Source organism: Pteropus medius, unplaced genomic scaffold, assembly GCF_902729225.1.
Source record: "Pteropus medius unplaced genomic scaffold, Ma_sr-lr_union100, whole genome shotgun sequence".
In the NCBI taxonomy this organism is placed as follows: Eukaryota; Metazoa; Chordata; class Mammalia; order Chiroptera; family Pteropodidae; genus Pteropus; species Pteropus medius.
The window spans coordinates 9,163,861-9,182,647 of record NW_024346667.1 but is presented as its reverse complement, the minus strand read 5'-3'; the positions used below and the strand labels follow the sequence as shown (position 1 = coordinate 9,182,647).

The window sequence follows — 18,787 nt, the reverse complement described above, 5'->3', positions numbered from 1 at the left end:
CTTGACACATATTCCATTAATATCAAGGGGAGAGTTACTTTTTAAATTCCAGGTTATGTATAAAAAGAACAGGCACATTAAAACCAAAGTAGTCAGGAAAATGTTCTTATAAACACGCGATCCCCTACTAGTTTTTAAGAACCCTGTAGGTCAGGTGACTCCTCGCTGCCTTTGGGCTGCTGCTGGAAGCCCAGGAGCCAAGTCGGAGGCCTGTCTCTACAAAGGCCTCTGGGCGCACATCCTCTAGGTCATCCGCTTCCTGGCTCTGTAGCTCTTTCTGGCTCTGTAGCTCTTTCTCGCTCTCATCTTCCCTTTGTCTGGCTTTTTATTTCACTTATTTTAAATTTCATTTTAACGCATGGAAAGCAGTCGGCTGCTTTGGATTTTTTTTCTGGCACAAGATTTGTTTGCAAATAAGCATATAAACATGAGAATAACTTTGAAAATTACTTACTGTGCTTCTAAATTATACTTTTCGAATTTTCTATGCGAACACACCTTAATTTAAAATTGTAAGTTACAAGAAACTCTCTTTGGATACAAATGCTAATTTACTTTTGGCCCACATGTTCCTACTTCAAATCATTTTCTAATAAATTAGTTCAACATATTTCTACTTCAGATAAACAGTGACAAAAACAAGGGTGAATCCCACCCACATATTTAAATAGTTATCAAACAATCAATCAACAAATGTTGTTTGGGCACCTGCTCCAAGTTTGCCATTATCTCTGTACTGGTTAGCAAATCAAATCCCCATGATGTCATGTTTGGTTGTGGGCAATGGACTGGCTATGATTCAATAATAATTAAAGCTTAATGATGAATAAAGACCAAAAACTGGAATTGAAAATTCCACAGATATAATTATTTCTGAACATCAGCTAAACTAGGAATAACCAGACCAAGCAACTAAGACTTTTCTGTGTGCAACTTGCAGAAGGAAAGAGAGAAAAATTATACACATGTGACACATGCAAGCACATAAGATGTCCGATATTTATATTCTCAAAGGCTCTAACCTTGACCTACCCTTTGTCTCTCTAAATACCCATTTCTCATACAAACACGTTTACCTTCATGGATGATGATTCTGAAATATTTTCAATCTTGCCTTGTTCCCCACGCTTTGGAATCCCACATCCAACCTCCTTTAGACACACCGGATTGGCCTATAGACATTTCAAATGCACTGTCCTAAATCAAACCTTATTCTAATCTCCTTTATCCTGGCAATGCTCCCCCCACCCCCCATAGCACCTATCCGCTTTCCATATGCTACATACATAAATAACTTCTATGTTTAACCCTCTACCACTCCCCCACTGAAATGTGAGCTCCCCCAGGGCAGTGATCTTTGCCTATTTCATTCACCTGATCTTCATGCAAGATGTTCCTAAGTCAGCCTAGAATGGTGTCTGGCATTTACTAGATCCCAAATAAACGTTTGCTGAATGAAAGAACGTTTGCTCCTGTGCCCCTAGAGCTGCTCCCGCTCCAGTACCCCTAATCTTGGTGAAGGCATCAAGCCTTGGGCATCATCCTAGATCTTTGCTTCTTCACCTTCAAAACAGAACAGCCAGTGTTACTTCTCAGAGAGCTTTGAAAACTGTGCTCTCCTCTCAATCCCTAACACTACTGGTTCAGTTCTGCCCCTGGTCATCCCTTCCCTAAAAGACTTACGACAGCCACCAGAGCTGCCCCCCTTTAAATGCATATACTTCCCTATAGCCAGATATTAAATGCAAAACTGAGTTTGCTATTCTGCAGCATAAAAGCATTGAGTCTGTTTTGCCCAAGGATGAACTCAGGCCCCTCCTTAGAGTCCAGGACCTGGACCCAGTCTGCACATTGAGCCTCACCAACTGTCACTTCACACCTCATATTTTCATAGGAGTAACAGGAAATTGCTCCTGGCACCCCATGCAAACGCCTTTCCTTATCCCTCTCAGCATTTCCAATTCTAATCCCTCAAGATTCGGTTTGGGGGTCGATTCTTTAAGAAGCCTCCCCTGACCTTCCACGTTGGCCTAAATGCCATGGCTCTGCGTGTTCCCCTGGTAACCAACTGAAGGGATATCAAAAATTTAGGCAACCAGTTACAATGAACACAAAAGCCTTATGCTTATGTAAGGAGCAAAAGAGTAGTCATTAAAATTATAGATATAATTTACTGGGTAGGTATTTGTTTAAGCTCTTCTAGTTAGTAATTACAAAGAATTAGGTTACCTAAAATCTGGTAAAAAACAAAAAAAACAAAAAAAACAACTTAATCTTTACAGCATTTCATGAGAAAACTATAAGCCAGAACTGTCTTTGGTTTCCTATCTCTGACTCGGCAATTTTCCAGCAGTGACAATGGACTTTTCCTGTACTTGGCTCATGGGAATACTGAGGGTTGTATCATATCATGAAGTGAAGACATCTAATAAATACACATTAAATTACCTCCTTGCTTTATCATTTCCTTAATTTTATATTGCCATACATAGAATACCATCCTGATTTAGCTTGTGTCCACTAAATTTAAGTTCTCCTGTTTGTGGCATAATTGTATTATTGTCTGTCTCTCACACCTCCCGTGTGCTCACACACTTCATTGCTTGTCTTCTCTTGATCACAAGCACATAGAGCGCTGATAGGGATATCTGGGGTAAATGACAATGGTGAGACATGCCTTCTTCTCCACCTGTTTAGTTTACTCATTTTTAAAAAGCAAAGAAAACTGTTAATCAACCCTTACATTTTCTTAAAAACATCTCCTATGTTATAGGTTGAATAGGCAACCTATAACTTAAAGATTTTTTTTTTTTTAGCTATTTGCTATGAACTAAATGTGAAAGGAAGGAGGTACACGTTCACAGGCTGGCTGTCTTAAAAGACTGCATATTTGAGGAACCCTGAGATTAATCTACAATACCTTCTAAAGCAATTTCATTTCAGGAAATAGATTTATAGGTCTCTTACTTAAAAGGAAATGTCTGACTGTGGAAACTGACATCCTATGATTTGGCTGACCTCACCAAGCTACAGCCTCTTTAGCCTAACTGGTTTGCTTAAAAAATATAAATCCAGTTGACTTTACCTAATAATGAACTCTCTTCTTTTACTTATGACTTTTCAGTGATGTGCAGTCGCTGTCTTCCAGACAATGCCTGTATACTGAGTATCCAAAAAGGAAATTAGGTTACAATATAGTGTGCTGAATGTAGTGAGCTCTGTTCATTGAGAGATCGTGAAGTAAAATACACATGAGATGGAACGAATGGCAATTTACAGTTGCAGAGAGACTGAGATAGTAAAAACTCAGAATACGATTAGAATTTGCAGATTGGAAGTTAAAGGGATTGCACGAATTCTGGGGGCAGCTTCCTTCCTAATTTGCTAATTTATGGGGTCGTTTACCTGTTGCTCTTATGCCACAGAGGTACATTCATGTGAACATCAAATATTTATTTGGTGGCTACTAAATATGTATGGTCTTGCTAGGTTCTAGAGCTAAGACCGTCCTGCCCTAAAAAATATCTACCAGAGGAGCTAGAAGTCCCATCGGTGGCTCTCAGTATTTTCTCTACTGTGCAACACCCAAAGGCGGGACAGCTCATTACAGGAGTAAATCTCAACAGTCCAGTCCACATTGGAAAATGTGGAAAAGCCCCTCTAGAAAATTCTGACAGACTTTCCATTCCCCCCACCCCACACACACCCTCTGAGAATTCTGAGAACAGCTAGTCTAGAAGGATCTCACAAACTCAAGGGGCAACTGTATGGACAAAATAACAGTACGAGAAAAACAAAGATCTAACAAACAAAACAATGAAGGGCTTACAGGTGGAGACCTAACAGTGCAATGTTACTGTATCACTTACAGACTCTCTCCACACAGGCACTGGCCGAGAACTTTAGCATTTGTTCTTAAAAAGTAATAAAGATCTAGTATTTTTAATTTACTTTATGATTTATAAAATCTGCATAAACATTTTGTTGTCATGAAACTTTTCATAGCAATATTAAGGTAGAGCAATGCTATTTTTCCCATTTATACAGAAAGAAAAAGAGGCCCAGGTAAGTTAAATGACTTGCCATAATGTCATGCCTAGTAAATGGCAGAGATGAAATTAAAACTAAGTCCTTTGACCCTATAGTCAGTCCAGTTTCCACCATGAGGGAGGACTCTATTAAAAAATGTGTGTGTGTGTGTGCGCGCGCGCACGCGTGCGTGTATGTTCTTTTGCAGACAGGTCTTTACAAAATCTTAAATCAAATAAGCTGTTCCAATTTTTTAATAAAATTATAAACTTTCATTTGTAAAGTATGATATGGCTCTTCTTAATTGATGCTATTGGTAAATAAGGTATTCTGATTAGACTTCTGAATATTTTTATATTAAATGTTTAAGAAGAAAAAATAAGCACACATATACATCCCATTAAACAAAAAACATAAAATAGACTTTTAAAAAATGATTTGCAGTCTCCTTACATATTCACCTCTATGCTATTACATCAAGCTTTAGCGTGCTGTGCTTTAGGGCATAAAGCCTTAAGCCAATAAACTCAGAACTGAGGCAATGATGTTTTTGCTCTTGTCTCCTCTCTAGTGGTCACCTCAGTTCTGCTCTTGGTGAAATTAGTTGCTTTTGGCTTTATGCGACTCCCTCATCTCAGTTCCCTCTACCTGCTGCTGCTTAGAATTCTCTGCTTCTGTAATCTAGGGAGGAGCTTAAGGTTTCCTAAGAAAATGAGAAAACAAACTTAGTAAATATTAAATATAAAAACATACAAAGACATATTTGTATATGTGTATGTATATACATACATGGTCATGCACACACATACACACAGAGTAAGGGTACCAATTGCATCTTCTCAATGCTTCCATCACTTCCATCATTATCATCAAGGAGGCATGAACAGAATGACAGGGTAGAATTTTCCTGAACTTTAGAATTATGGAAAACAAAACTAATAGGTTACAGGATTTGGAGCTATGAGACTTTAGGTTGGGTCTGGGTTTGGAGTCATAAGACTTGAATATGGGTCTAAGTTTGGCCTTATGATTCTAAATAGATTAGTGGATTGAGTGTGACCCCAAATGTCTTCATCTGTAAACAGTGAATAAAAATTACACCCATATACCATAATTTTGTGAAATTAGTGGCTCAAACTATATAAAATATTATCAAAATAATTTCTTATTAAATCAGAAAGTTCTGATACAAAGACAGGCATATTTCTCATATATTTCTCTCTCTCACACACAGGATAAAATGGTAAACAAATACAAAAGCAAATAGGTCATTACTCTTATAAAGTTTATATTTAAAATTTACAGCCTTGATTCGTTCAGGTGAGCACTAAAATTCTAATTCCCAAATAAACAGGGAATAAACTCTATTAATAAAAATCTTAAAAGGCACTTATCAAGTTGCATTACCTATTAATTATCAGCTTTCCAGTGAAGGAACAAGATGTACATTTAGGCTTTTCCATATTTATTTGTACCTCAGTTACAAAATCAATTTTTCCCTCTGCTACTCCAATAGAAACTACTCAAAACAACAAAAAGGAAGCAAAAACTTACAGAAAACCTTTTGCTTCAGAAACAGAGAAGGATAGGTTCTATAAACAGTAGAAACGTGGGTTCTGATGTGAAGGCTGACCCTAAGGTAGGCCACCTCAGAGGCTCCCACTGACAACTCCAAATGCCCTCCTTATATCACTTCATGTTTACCTATCACCGTACTCTGTTCATGAGGGAGCCTAGGAGGGGAGTTCTCATACTGGAAGGCACGACTGACATTAGGAAGGCACCAGAGGCAAATTTCACCTATTTATTTTCTGTTGGACTAATCATACAGTTAAGGCAAGAGAGAAAGGGGAGGGAGGGAGCCTTAAAAAAATAAACCAACTTCAGTCAGTCTAATAAAATATTATTTTACCCATTTTCCTGAAATCAGCTTTCTGGTAACAGACCCCACCTTTTCCTAAGAGAAACGCCCTTCCCCACTCTCCGGCTAGGTGGTCCAAGTTAGCTGACTTGTCAGCACTAGCCTTTCAGACCACTGCATTCCCCAACCAGTAGAGGCAGGCTCGGAGGGGGCGCGTGAGCCAAGTTCAGTCGAAGTTAGGTTCATCTGGGGGCTTTTATAAAAACAGCTGGGAACGAAAACTTCTTTTTAATGGTGGCCCAGTGGGTCTCCTCACCATGAGAGAACTTGCATGAGAACAGAGCCAGGGCAAAGTCAAGAAATGGAGAGAATGGGACTGAGTTCTAATGACCTGGCTTGAGACCATGGCTTGCCTGAAGCCAGCCTACACTAGGACTTTCCAGTCGTGTAGGCCAATGAATTTCCACTGGCGCTGAAGCCAGTTTGTGTTGAAGTTTCTTCCACCTGAAACCAAGAGCCCATATACAGAGAAAGAAATATGGCACTCCTATTACCAATTCAGTGCTGGGTTTGGGGACTATTAAATAATTAATAGTGTACATAATGTAAAATCATGTAATATCAAATTAAATAATGCAAAATCAATCTCATAAGCAAAGACATAATTAATTGGTGAGCTTTTTCATTCCAGAACTAAGGACACCACCTGCGGTCTCCAGCAAAACAAAGATGAAACACTCAAGCCATTTATGATTAAGTCTCTGAAGTACCAACTTATCTCTCAGAAAACTGCCCTGAGGAATAAACCTGCAGGAATCTTAATGTCAAACTTCTTAATGAAAATGAGTGTCAATTATACAATAATACCTGTACTAATAGCAAAATTTCTATACTTTGACCAGTCACAGTAGTCACCATTAATAAAACCATCTGTCTTAAAGCTGATGTTAATTGCTCATAAGTAAGGGTGGAGGGAGGCAAAAATAAACTAAAAGACTATTTCTCCTTAGGAAGCAAAATTACTTGGCTGTAAGAAAGACCGAGCTTAAAAGACAATCTCAAATTTCCCACTCAATTACCCGTTTGGAAACCTTCAGTAAGAACAAAGGTAAGACTCAGTCGGAGACTGGGAATCTGAAGCGGCTGTTAACTATTAAATGAAATCACTCTTGATGGAACACAACCTAAGTTACAGACATGATCCTTATATTAATGTTTTAATTTGCTACAAACACATATATTTATACAGTTGACCCTTGAACAACACGAGTTTGAACTCCACAGGTCCACTTATATACAGATTTTTTCCAATAAATACTGTAAATGTATTTTCTCTTCCTCTTGATATTTTTAATGGCATTTTCTTTTTTCTAGCTTACTTCATCATAAGATTACAGTGTATAACACATATAACATACAAAATATGTGTTAACTGACAGCTTTATATTATCAATATAAAGGCTGCCTGTCAACAGCAGGCTATTAGTTAAGTTTTTGGGACTCAAAAGTCACACATGAATTTTCAACTGTGTGGGTATGTGGGGCGGGGACAGCGTCCCATAATCTCTGTGTTGTTCAAGAATCAACTGTAAAGAAGTACAGAAATGGAAGAAATGATGTATTCTGTGTATTTTTAATAAAAATTCTCTTTTAAATCATGCAAATTAAATTTTTATGATGACAATTACTTTTATAAGTCTCACTGAAAAACAGTCTGAGACAAAAACACTTTCTTGATGACTGGTTGATCTCATTTCAAAATTTCAAATTTTGCCCATTTATATTGCTCAGTGGAAGATCTCCAGGTGGTTTCTAGATAAGGCATTATTACTATATACCACTGACAGATTATATCAAAAGCATTTTTTGAATTTTTTCAATAATGCAATACTGTTAACTGTGCAAGTAGACTACACTATAGGAAAAAATGTGTAAAAGGAACACCCACATGAACATTTACCTTCCACTGCTCTTTTGAAGAACACTTTGCAGCTGCCACAGGTTACTACTCCATAATGACATCCTGAAGCCTCATCCCCACACACCAAACATATTTTGGAAGGTCTTGAGGATCCAGTAGAAACACTTCGTAAAGTAGAGCTGGGGAAAGAAATCAAGATTTAAATAACCACAGTGTAATGGTGCACTTAAATATACTACACAGCTTAGTTCAAAATTTGTCAGAAATCATGGTTCCATGAATGAATTCAGAATGCTCTGGTCAGATACCAAGGGGCTTAGAAAATGAAGATAAACTCTCTCTCGGTGAAGTAATGCTATCAAGAATCTGTAGTACAAAGCCTCTTATCAGTATGGAGAAGTAATAAATAATCAACAATACATAATAAATAATAAATAAACTATTCTCGTCCTTTTCCTATTTTTGAGAATGTTTACCAAAAGATATTATTTGCATTCTAGGTAAGCAGGGAGAAGAATCTCCAGCCGAGTCATCATGGAAGTACTTTTGGTATCAAAGAACTATTACAATACTTCTCAACTCTCTTCACCCGGACTCAGATTATATATCTCAGTTATGCCCGATTAAAAAAAATCCCCCCTTTCCAAAACAGCCCACTATTAAAATGTTAAAAATACCTCTTCTACTGCCAGCAATTTTACCCCTTCTTTCAAGCTCCTGCCTTTCTCCCATGTTACCTTATACTGGTATGTTCAAATTACTTTATTTTGCTTACTAATTTGAAGGGACACAATCAATATTTTTTTTAAAGCCACACATGGTAAACATTTCAGGTTTCTTTCCTGATAAGAAACTGAAGGGTTCTGGGCAATAATTTTTAGGGACAAATTTAACCTTTTAGGCAACAATCTGTATGAACACTTTTTAAAAGGAATCTTTTCAAGATATATATTACTGTGTTAATAGCATACTCTGAACAAAATGTTTTAAATTCTATTAAGGAATCATAGTTCGGTGACAGTTTAGATGTGTACTGAGCAGGCAAAGAAGTTGACTTTTTCTTTTCATTCATAGTCCATAGACATTTACTAAATATCTACCCATAAGACCAGCACAAAGTACTGAGGAAATAAAATATAAAAAACCCCAGTCTCTATCCTCAGAGTCTAGTGGGGACATGGACTATTATGGTGAGTACTTTGGTTTGGGGTAACATGGTGGCACACTGCAGATTCAGTCATCCATACCAGAAGGATGAGGACAGAGCAGTTTGAAAAGCACTTCCTGACAGGTGACAGCAGAACTGAATTTTGAGGCACAACTAGATGATGGCTAGACCAAGAAAGAGGGCAGAGGAAGCAGTAGATACAGTGGCTCAGAGAAATGGGAACTGGACATATTCAGAAACTGAGTGGATTGTTACGTCACAGCCTTCACCCTGCTGTCATGGCTTTCGCCTCCCTGTGAAACAGCTGGCGTATGTGCGTGTGTGTGTGTGTGTGTGCACGCATGTGTGTCGGGGGGCAGTGGGAACCTCAAAGAAAACGTATCAGAAGGCTGGAATGGTTGTGTTACAATGATGATTTGTTTTTAAAATTAGCTAAAAGTGTGATACTATTGCCTTTATGATTAAAAAAATAAACAATTTAAAATGTTTTAACTCCACTCTCGCCAGAAACAGATGAAGGAACAAACTATTCAGCTGCTCAGAGCACTGTAGCATGACTGACTTTCTAGAAAACGACTTCTTAAATCAAGGACCAAAGCAATGTTCTCCGAAGTTGTTTCTCTTTCTGAGGAAAGAGCTCTTTATTATTTTTATTAGTGTCCTTTGACTTCTTTATAGCATTCAAAACATTCCATTTCAGCACCAGTAACTTCTTCAGCACGTTAGCCAGTAAGACTCAATCCATATACTGTCTGACTCTTACACTTCACAGGAAAAATGACTTTGTAAACATTTAGAATATAACTTAAAACCATCATTAAAAAGTAATTGTGTTTTCACAACTACAAGCATACGTGGGATTTGTATTTCACATTTTCGTGAGCCTTGGTTTTGGTCCCGATACATAATAGTCTCTTAATTTTAGTCTCCGGAACTCTCTTCTATCCAAATTCACTTTTTTAGTGATCTCATCTAGCCTCTTGGCTTTAAATATGAAATGTTCATCACCAGCCCAGTCCCCTTCGGTGAATTTCAAACCCATTCGTCCAACTGCCTATTCGACACGTCTGCTTGAGAGTCTGATGTGCACCTCAAACTTAACATGCCCACAGCTCTGCTGATCTTTCCCTGCCTCCAAACCTGATCCTCCACAAACTTTCTCAACTCATTTAATGGCAACTATTATGGCCTGAATTGTAGTCTCCCCAAATTACAAGGCCAAAGTCCTAGCCCCTTAGGGCCTCTGAGTATGACCTTATTTGGGAACAGGGTCACAGAAGATGTAATTGGTTAAGACGAGGGTGGACCCCTAATCCAATATGACTGGTATCCTTATTAAAAAGGGGAGACTGGGACACGCACATACGATGGGAGAATACCACGTGAAGATGAAGGCAGAGATGAAGGTGGTGATGCTTTGACAAGCCAGGGAATGCCAAAAATTGCCAGTGAACTACCAGAAGCTAGGATAGAGGCAAAGAACAGATTCTCCCTCACAGACCTCAGAAGGAACCAAATCAGCCAATGTGCTAGTTAATTTTGGACTTTTTAGCATCCCCAACTGTGACACAATACCTTTCTGTTGTTCCAGTCAGCCAATTAGGTTTGCGGTACTTTGTTACGCAGCCCTGGCAAACGGATAAAGCAACTTGGACTCATCCCTGATTCTTCTTTCTCTCACGCCACACATCTCATTTGTTAAATTCTATTCACCTTACTCTCAGAATACATTCAGCTTCAGATCACTACCCAAAACCTCCTCTAGTGCCACTCTAGTCTAAGCAATCAATACCTCTACCTGGAATTTTAAAAAGTCTCTCCCTGTTTCTCCTTGCACCATTCTTTCCCTTGTAACCAGAATAATCCTTATTTACTCCTTTGTTCAGCACTATCCAGGGGCTTTCTCTCACACTCAGAGTAAGAGTCAAAGTCATCCCTATGACCACAGGGCCACAATCTGTCCCCTGGGACATCGCTAACCGCTCTCACTTGCCTGTTTCCACTTCGGCAATACTGGCCTCCTTGCTAGCTCTCAAACACATCACCTCAGGCTCTCACACTTGCTGACCCAGCTTCCCCCTAGATATCTACATAGCCCCTCCCTTGCGTCCTTCAGGGCTTCCTCTAAATGTCACTTTTCCAGTCAGGCCTTCTCTGACCACTCTACTAAAAATATTCCTCCTGCAGAACTTCCTGTCCTTTTCTGCTTTATTTTTCTTTATGGAGCATATCACCATCTAACATGTGTATTTTACTTCTTTAGTCTGTGTATTGTTTATGTCATCCACACAAGGAAGTAAACTCAATCAGGACCAGGATTCCCATCTGTGTTACTCACCACTGTACATAGAACTATACCGGGTACATAATAGGCACCGAATTAAACTTAAATAAGTGAGTGATTTCAGATAACTCACATTTTCACAACAGTCATCGTAAAACCCACCACGTCATCAATTCTGAAGGCCTACTGCATTCCTTACATAAAGGGATGTGATTTGTTTTTAACTGTTGTGAGAGTGAAAAGTACGTAGCAGAAACAAATTAAGAGAAATTAAAGAGAAAGCCTGGCATAAAAATGAGGCTCTGTGAAATCCAAATCAGAGCAATACATTCATTTAGTTTTAAAATCAAGCCAAACATAAATTACCTTTCCTCCTTGTTCTCTAACATCTTTCAATGACAAAAGAGCAAATTAGCCTCTATGGGCCTCTCAGCAGAACCTTTCCAGTTTCTGTCACACTGGACTGAGCTCATCCTCCTAACACCCCTCCTCTATTTTTCAGGCTCTTATTCTCTTGATCACCATTATAGATTTTCTTTGGAGTTCTACCTTTGACCATCTTGTTTTTTTTTCTTTTTTCTACAATCTACCCCTTAATGATCTCATCTACCACCCCAGCTCAAACAGCTCTTTTGGTGATTAACTGCCCAAATCTTTATATCCAGCTCCAACCTCTCCCCCATGTCCCATGCCTTTATATAACTTCTCTGCTCTATGTTCCATTAGCTTCTGGAAGGGTGCGGCCATTTGCTAGTCACCCAGCTTCAAACCTTGGACTTCTGGACTCTTAAATCCAGTCACCAAGTCCTGCTCAGTCTGGTCTCACACCCTTTCTCCTCACCTGGCTGCTGGTAACACTGCTGCAGGCTCTCCCCCTTCCTAAGGGCTCTTCCCTAACCACGCCCTCTCCCCCTCCTACAGTGGCTGACAAAGGAATCTTCCTGTTAAAGAGGGCGGACCCTATGACTTCTCAGCTCAGAAATCTTCAGTCATCCCCACCCAACACCACCTTAAAAGATATCTGTTAGGGCATTTAAGCCCCTCTTCCTAATCAACCTTCCCCTGCAGGTCTTCTCACATTGCCTGACCTTGTGCTCGCCACGCCCCACATCTCTGTCAAGGGTAGGTACCACCATGGTACAGGACCCAGCACTTCTTCTGCCCTACTTCCCTCCAGGAAACCCTGTCTACCCTTCAGGCTCCCCACTGGGCCTCTCAGCAGGAAGCACCGCTCTCCTGTCTCCGATCCATTCTAGCATTTTACTAACGCCTCTCCTTCAGCAGTCATCACTTTCACCCTCACATTAGTGACTCATGGACTTATCTTAATCCCTTGAAGGCAAAAACTTTGTCCTGTGCATCTCTGTGCTTTCTGCAGCCATCAGTGCAGTGTTGGTACTATTTATTGAAAGAATGAAACTGCACTCCTAATCTCATTACTGTAGAACATAAATTTCCAAAAGGCGATTTTATAGAAGGTAAATTAATGAGGCCAAGGTTATAGGTTCAATTCCCATACGGTTCATCTAGCCCTGCATAGAGGACAAAAAAATCCAGGGACACAGACTATTCTCAAAAATGCAGCCAACTGTCTCACAGACATGCATTATTAACACAGAAGACAGACCACAAAGTGTGGATGGGTTAGGAAAACTCCAATCTCAACTGACACCCTATCATGTGATTATCTTTGAAACCAAAAGATGGCACATGGTTGGGAGGTTATATACTCAGTTTTAAGAAACACATTATACATTTTATAAATAGGAGGATGGGGAGACGAGGAGAGGGGGACAGACTTTGCACTCATTACTTAGACACCAAGTGTTACCAAAATACAAAGCTTACTTAGTAATTCTGCATGTCAGAATTCACAATTATAGTATAGTCTATTTACCAAGAATCTATGTAAGATATGGGGCCCAACTGTAAGGCCGCACGGGAAAGGGAAAAAGGTGAGAACACAGGGTCAGTTAAGAGGCCTGGGATCTAGTTCCAGCTCAGCCATTATCTGGTGAAACCTTGGCAAAATCAATTATTTGAGCTATAATTCTCACCATAAAAAGGTTCAATATATGATCTCTAAGATCCTTTTCAAGATATTTATTTAAGGTAAAGATAGATACAAAAGATAAATGAGATTGTCATGAACAAGTTTTATACAAACTGAATTTCAAGCTCAAATTAAAGACAGTGTATTTTAAACTATAAAAAACATTATTTAATATAATCAAGCATTAAAAAATCTACATGTAAAAACTTATTCTTTCTAGAACAGCTAATCATATGACATTTAAAATTTTTTCTTGCATCTATACGATTGTATCTCTGCTGATTTTGGTTAAAACTCTGTATAAATTCATGCATTAAAATTGTATTTTACCCTCTGAAAACCATTTCAATATTGACAAGTTGGGAAAAACTACCCAAACCAGTCATTTTTGGTTTTGGTAATCAAAGAAACATTGTTCACAGAAAGAAGTTTATAATTAACAGACAGGGGTAGTTCATAGGATTTTATATAAATGTGAAAATACTATAAAGGAGACATGTGTAACCATTATATTTCCATTTATAAAAGTAGTGTCGCTCTTAGAGAAACACAAGGAAGATGCAACTATTTTCAGTATCAAATATAATGGTTCTAATGACCCACTGAAGAGATTAATCGAAGGTTCATGTGGATTTTGGAGACAACTGAGAGGGAATATACTAGCCAATCATCAAAACCACTTATTGTGCTACCTTTCTCTCTACAAACAGTTGGATGGTTGAGGAAAGCAACAAGAAGCTGTGCAAGCAAAAATGATTTTTACTAATCAAAAAATGACTGGAGACATTGGTTCACTGAGAATCTATGATGCACCATGTTGCTGCAAGAATTACCACATATAAAACTATCTTTTCCCATCTTTATAACAATTACATAACAATATAGTAGCGATTGATCCACTATTCAATGACCAGAAATTCTTCATCTAAAACTTTGTCTCATTTCTTAAACTCACTTAATATTTAAACACACCTATTTTTTGTACCATCACTTAATTGGATATATGCTCCTACCATCACCACCATCTGCTATAAAGGTTTTTTCCATGTGCAATCAATCCAAGCATTCATGCAACTACCTAGGGCAGAGTGAGAATTTGGAGGAATATAGAAACAATACTTCAGTAAAGATACATACTTATCTGAAGGTGCTGGTGTGCTTAAACCATTCATTAACTAAGCTGCTCACTGAAATCTACTATGAGCCCCACGGTTCCAGGCACTAGGATGAACAACGAAGAGAAAAGCCCCCACTCTCATGGAGTTTCTACTGCAGTAGGAGAGATATACAATACAGAAGTAAGCCTGTGATTTCAGATAGTGGTAAGGGCGATGAAGAAAATGACAGAGACTGAGATTGGATGAGGTGCTGGGAGGCAAGATTCTTTAGGTAGGCAGCCGGAGAAGGCCTCTTTAGGGAAACTGAAATGACAAAATTGTCAGCCATGTAAAGATGTCAAACCCAAGGAAGAGCAAAGTCCCTGGATGAATAAAACACAATCCAGAGACAGAAATGAGGGCAAAGTGAACATGGCTGAAATAAAGTCAACAAGGAGGGAAGGAAGATAGGAGGCCTAAGAAAATGGGGATGGACCACATGGGTCTCAAAGGCTATGGCGATGAGTTAGAATGCTGGTCTAAGTGCCAGCAGGAGTGATGTGAATTTTGAAATGTTTTCAACAGAAGGGTAACATTATCTGATTGACATTTTAAAATCTTACTTTGGCTGTTGCGTGGAGAATGGACTGTGGGAGTGGGTGATGTTGGAAGTGGGGAGGCAGCCAAAGAAGTTCCTGCAGTTATCCAGGCAGGAGATGATAATGGCTTGGATTAAGCTTAAAGTAAATACAGTGAGAAGTGGCTACATTAGGGATTTTTCTTTTCTTTTTAGGTAGAGAGCACCAAGAGGACTTGCAGAAAAATTGGATGGTAGTACATTAATTAATATGTAAGATTGGAGTGAAGAACAGGTTGGGAGTTTTGGACCTGAGAGTGGTAGAAAGGTATTGGTATGGTTATGTTCCTATTTTTGCAAATAATATAATAACCATAATATTAAATGATAGTCTACTCATAGGAAAAACTGAGAGCAATATAAACCCGGTTTACTTAACCTTTCTGGGCCAGTCTCCTTATCTGTTAAGTAGTGACAGCAAAGGTCCTACCATACAGAGTTGCTAAGAGATTAATTTACTCAATATATAAGAGCACTTAGAACAGTGTCTAGCATATATTAACTATTTTTAAAATTCTGGCTCTTATTAGTATTACTGTTGGATCTAAATTCTTGACAGTGAGTACCATAATGGTGGTACTACAGATAATTCTACTTCTCCATATTATATTTTTCTGAAATGTTTTTAATTTGTATAAGCTTGTAAAACATTGGTAAGCAGCAGAAAAGGTATTTTAAAAACATACTATGAAATAGTGGTATTACAATAGCCATAAGTGTTTATTTACTGAACAGGCAGTGTTTTGTGTGCATATGGACTTGAGCACTTCTTATAAGAATTCTGGTTCCCATGGTGTCTGCAGTGTGTGGGCTGGAAACAGCAGCATTAGATCATTAGGATAAACAATTATTGAGATTCAAATACATACTCTTTTACATAAAGAACACTAAATCTAAGAACATAAGAATTTGGAGAACACTCAGTATAAAAGATTTCACAAACATAAATCAACCTTTAACAACTGGTTTACTAAAATTCTAATTTTTACCCACACATAATTTTTTTTTTTTGAAAAACACCTTTTGCTGACTATTTCCTTTTGTTTTGATAAGTATGTATTTTAAGTCATATATTTTATCTGATGTATGTTACTCTAGTTTTCCCATTACTTACGGGGAATATTTGGAAGTGATTCTCGTAGTATATTTTCTTTCATGGTGTTACCTTTGATAAGTGATTCTTTAATGTTTTGAGGGATAATTCCTCATTCAATAAGGTTCATACCCTTAAGCCATAATTCACAATGCATCACAGATAGGAATTAAAGAATTGGTACAAATTTTACAATCTCAGATGTATGAATAAAGTTTTAGCTAAAGTTACCCCAACACGGAAAACTCAAGGACAAAATTAGCTTGGAAAATAGAATTTAAAGCACAGCGATGGCTGATTAGTCTTTTCCAATTTACTCTTTTTGTTTGCTTTCGCAACAGTTTATACCATTAATAATATTTATTAAATTGTCTCTGATTAACGAAATATGTGTTTTATATACTCTAAATTTCATTTAAATGAATGACTTAAAATTATAATTGAGAAAGCACAGCTTAAGCTCAGCAGAAAAGTAGCCTGACCCAGATCTAAAAGCAAAAACAAAAAGTAGGAATATTTTGGATCACAAAAAATTGAAGCCCACACTAGTGTGTGTAAAATTTCATTTTAAAAATAAATATCTATACTAGAAAGGCATTTGAGTATCTCTTTCTCCTTAAATATAAGCTGTGGCTAGACAAATCAGCGTTTGATCAAAATATGTAAAATCTAATTTTTTGGAAAACATGCAAAAACATTTAAATCTAGAATAAAATGCATTTTCTAACAAAAAAAAAGGAAAACTAGTCAGATTTAACTATCAGCCACTATATTGTTAATGAATTATTTAATCAAACTATTTTTACTAAACACAAGCTATGTAACAATACAAAGATAACAGATGGCCTCTACTCTCAATAATCGAGGAGCGAAGCTAAGACCTGGAGACTGGTAAATATTAAAGTCACTACATTATAAGAGTCACCCGTGGCTTAAAAACAAATTAGAATTCAAAAAGAGTCCAATAACTTGCAACTGAGCTGAAGGAAAGCTTCATGGAGGAATGGGACGATGTGAAAATGAGCAGGACCAAGAAAAAAGTCCAGACAATGGCAAATGCACTGGGATCTACCACTCAAAGAACTTCCTGACAAGCAGGGAAAATGGTCCAAATCACAGACAAAGTAGTTTGAGATGATTCTAGGACAATGAATTGAAACATCTGATAGACAACTGAAAACGTGGCAAGAAAAATAAAAAGAGAGGGATACAAAAATCTACCATGTTAAAGGACATAATTGAAACAACTGATCGCAATTTTTAATATATACAAGACAGACAATGAAAGCAAAAAATTCTGATGAACTGGAAGAAAACTAAGGACCACTGAATAGGGCAAGCACGAAAAACATGTTCAATAAAGTGAAAGGTTGGAACATACCTTGTAAGATAGATTGTTCTTAGAATGCAAGGCCTCTAGATTTTATTCATGGAACAATGAATGAGCTCAGTCAGTGAAAAGTTGAAATAAAGAGAAAAGAAGGTCACAGATGGAAATCTACAGAAAACTAACATTTCCGGTTAGGCAGCCAAAGAAGAAGTCATTAACAAACCTGAAGATGGAAAACCGAAGAAGCAGGCAGACAAGATAATGAAGAGTCTTGGAATCAAAGAGCGGACAGCATTGGTGGGAGGTCAACGGTGTCAAATGTCACCTAGACAAGACTTAAGGTTGACCACTGGGATGTAGTCACTGTTGTCACCAATGACCTTGGCAATGGTCATTTTTATGTACATGTAAGGCATACGGAAGTGCAAAGTACTCACCATCTTTTTTATTAAGAAGTTTCCATTTTCAGGGAAGCTGTCGGTCCTAACACTGTATCTGGTAGAATAACATGAGCATATGCAGAGTCTCTAAAAAGATCTAACATTATCTCCGGAAACGTTTATTGAGCATGATATGCCAATCGGTGATTGCTAAGATAATGGTCAAATATATGTACTAAAAAAATGCCTCCATTTTCTATTTTGCCTCTGTAATCATTGACATGTGAGTGTATGTATTTATACATGTTAGAAGTTAGTTATTTAGAATCCCCTGAGAAGGAATCATGAACTTATCATATCATCTATGGGCCAGTACTTTATAAAGTATGTTTTAAGGAGATTACTTCTAAATGTTTGCTTGAGTGCATAAAGTATGTTTTAAGATTATTAAAAAATGCTTGCTGAGTGTTTTTAATTACAGTGATTTCACTTTTGAAATGTACTATATAAAATAAACATGACTTAACTTTTTCCCCTGAACATTTACTATCATTATGTTAAGATGCAAACATACATGCTAATACAGATGGCAGGAGTCACGGAGTACTAATGGGTTCTAGACCTAGCTGTGGACCTTGAATCTGAGTTATTTAGAATTACTGATTTCAGTGTGTTTTTTGCTTACCGCATTTTCAAAAAGTTGATGTAAAACATGCTTCATCATGCAGGGCCTTTCCGGGCAACAGAATATGGCATCTTTCTACTAGTTTCATTAATGAGTCAAAGATCCAAACAGTTTCTATTCCGTGAGTGGTTTTTCCTGCATTCCAAAAATAATGACTCCATTGCCACAGGTACTGCCCTCTGATTCACACGCCCAACTCAACTATTACTGCCGCTGTGTGTGACCTGTACATAAGAGCACAGGGACTTT

At 37.8% G+C, this 18,787-nt stretch overlaps 1 protein-coding gene across 1 annotated transcript in view; it reads right to left on the bottom strand.

Moving 5' to 3' along the window:
* Nucleotides 1-18,787, bottom strand: part of NR3C2 (nuclear receptor subfamily 3 group C member 2) — a 300,382-nt gene that overhangs the window by 143,355 nt on the left and 138,240 nt on the right. Inside the window, 1 exon segment of the mRNA XM_039875998.1 lies at nt 7,851-7,990. Coding sequence (XP_039731932.1) covers nt 7,851-7,990 — 140 coding nt within the window.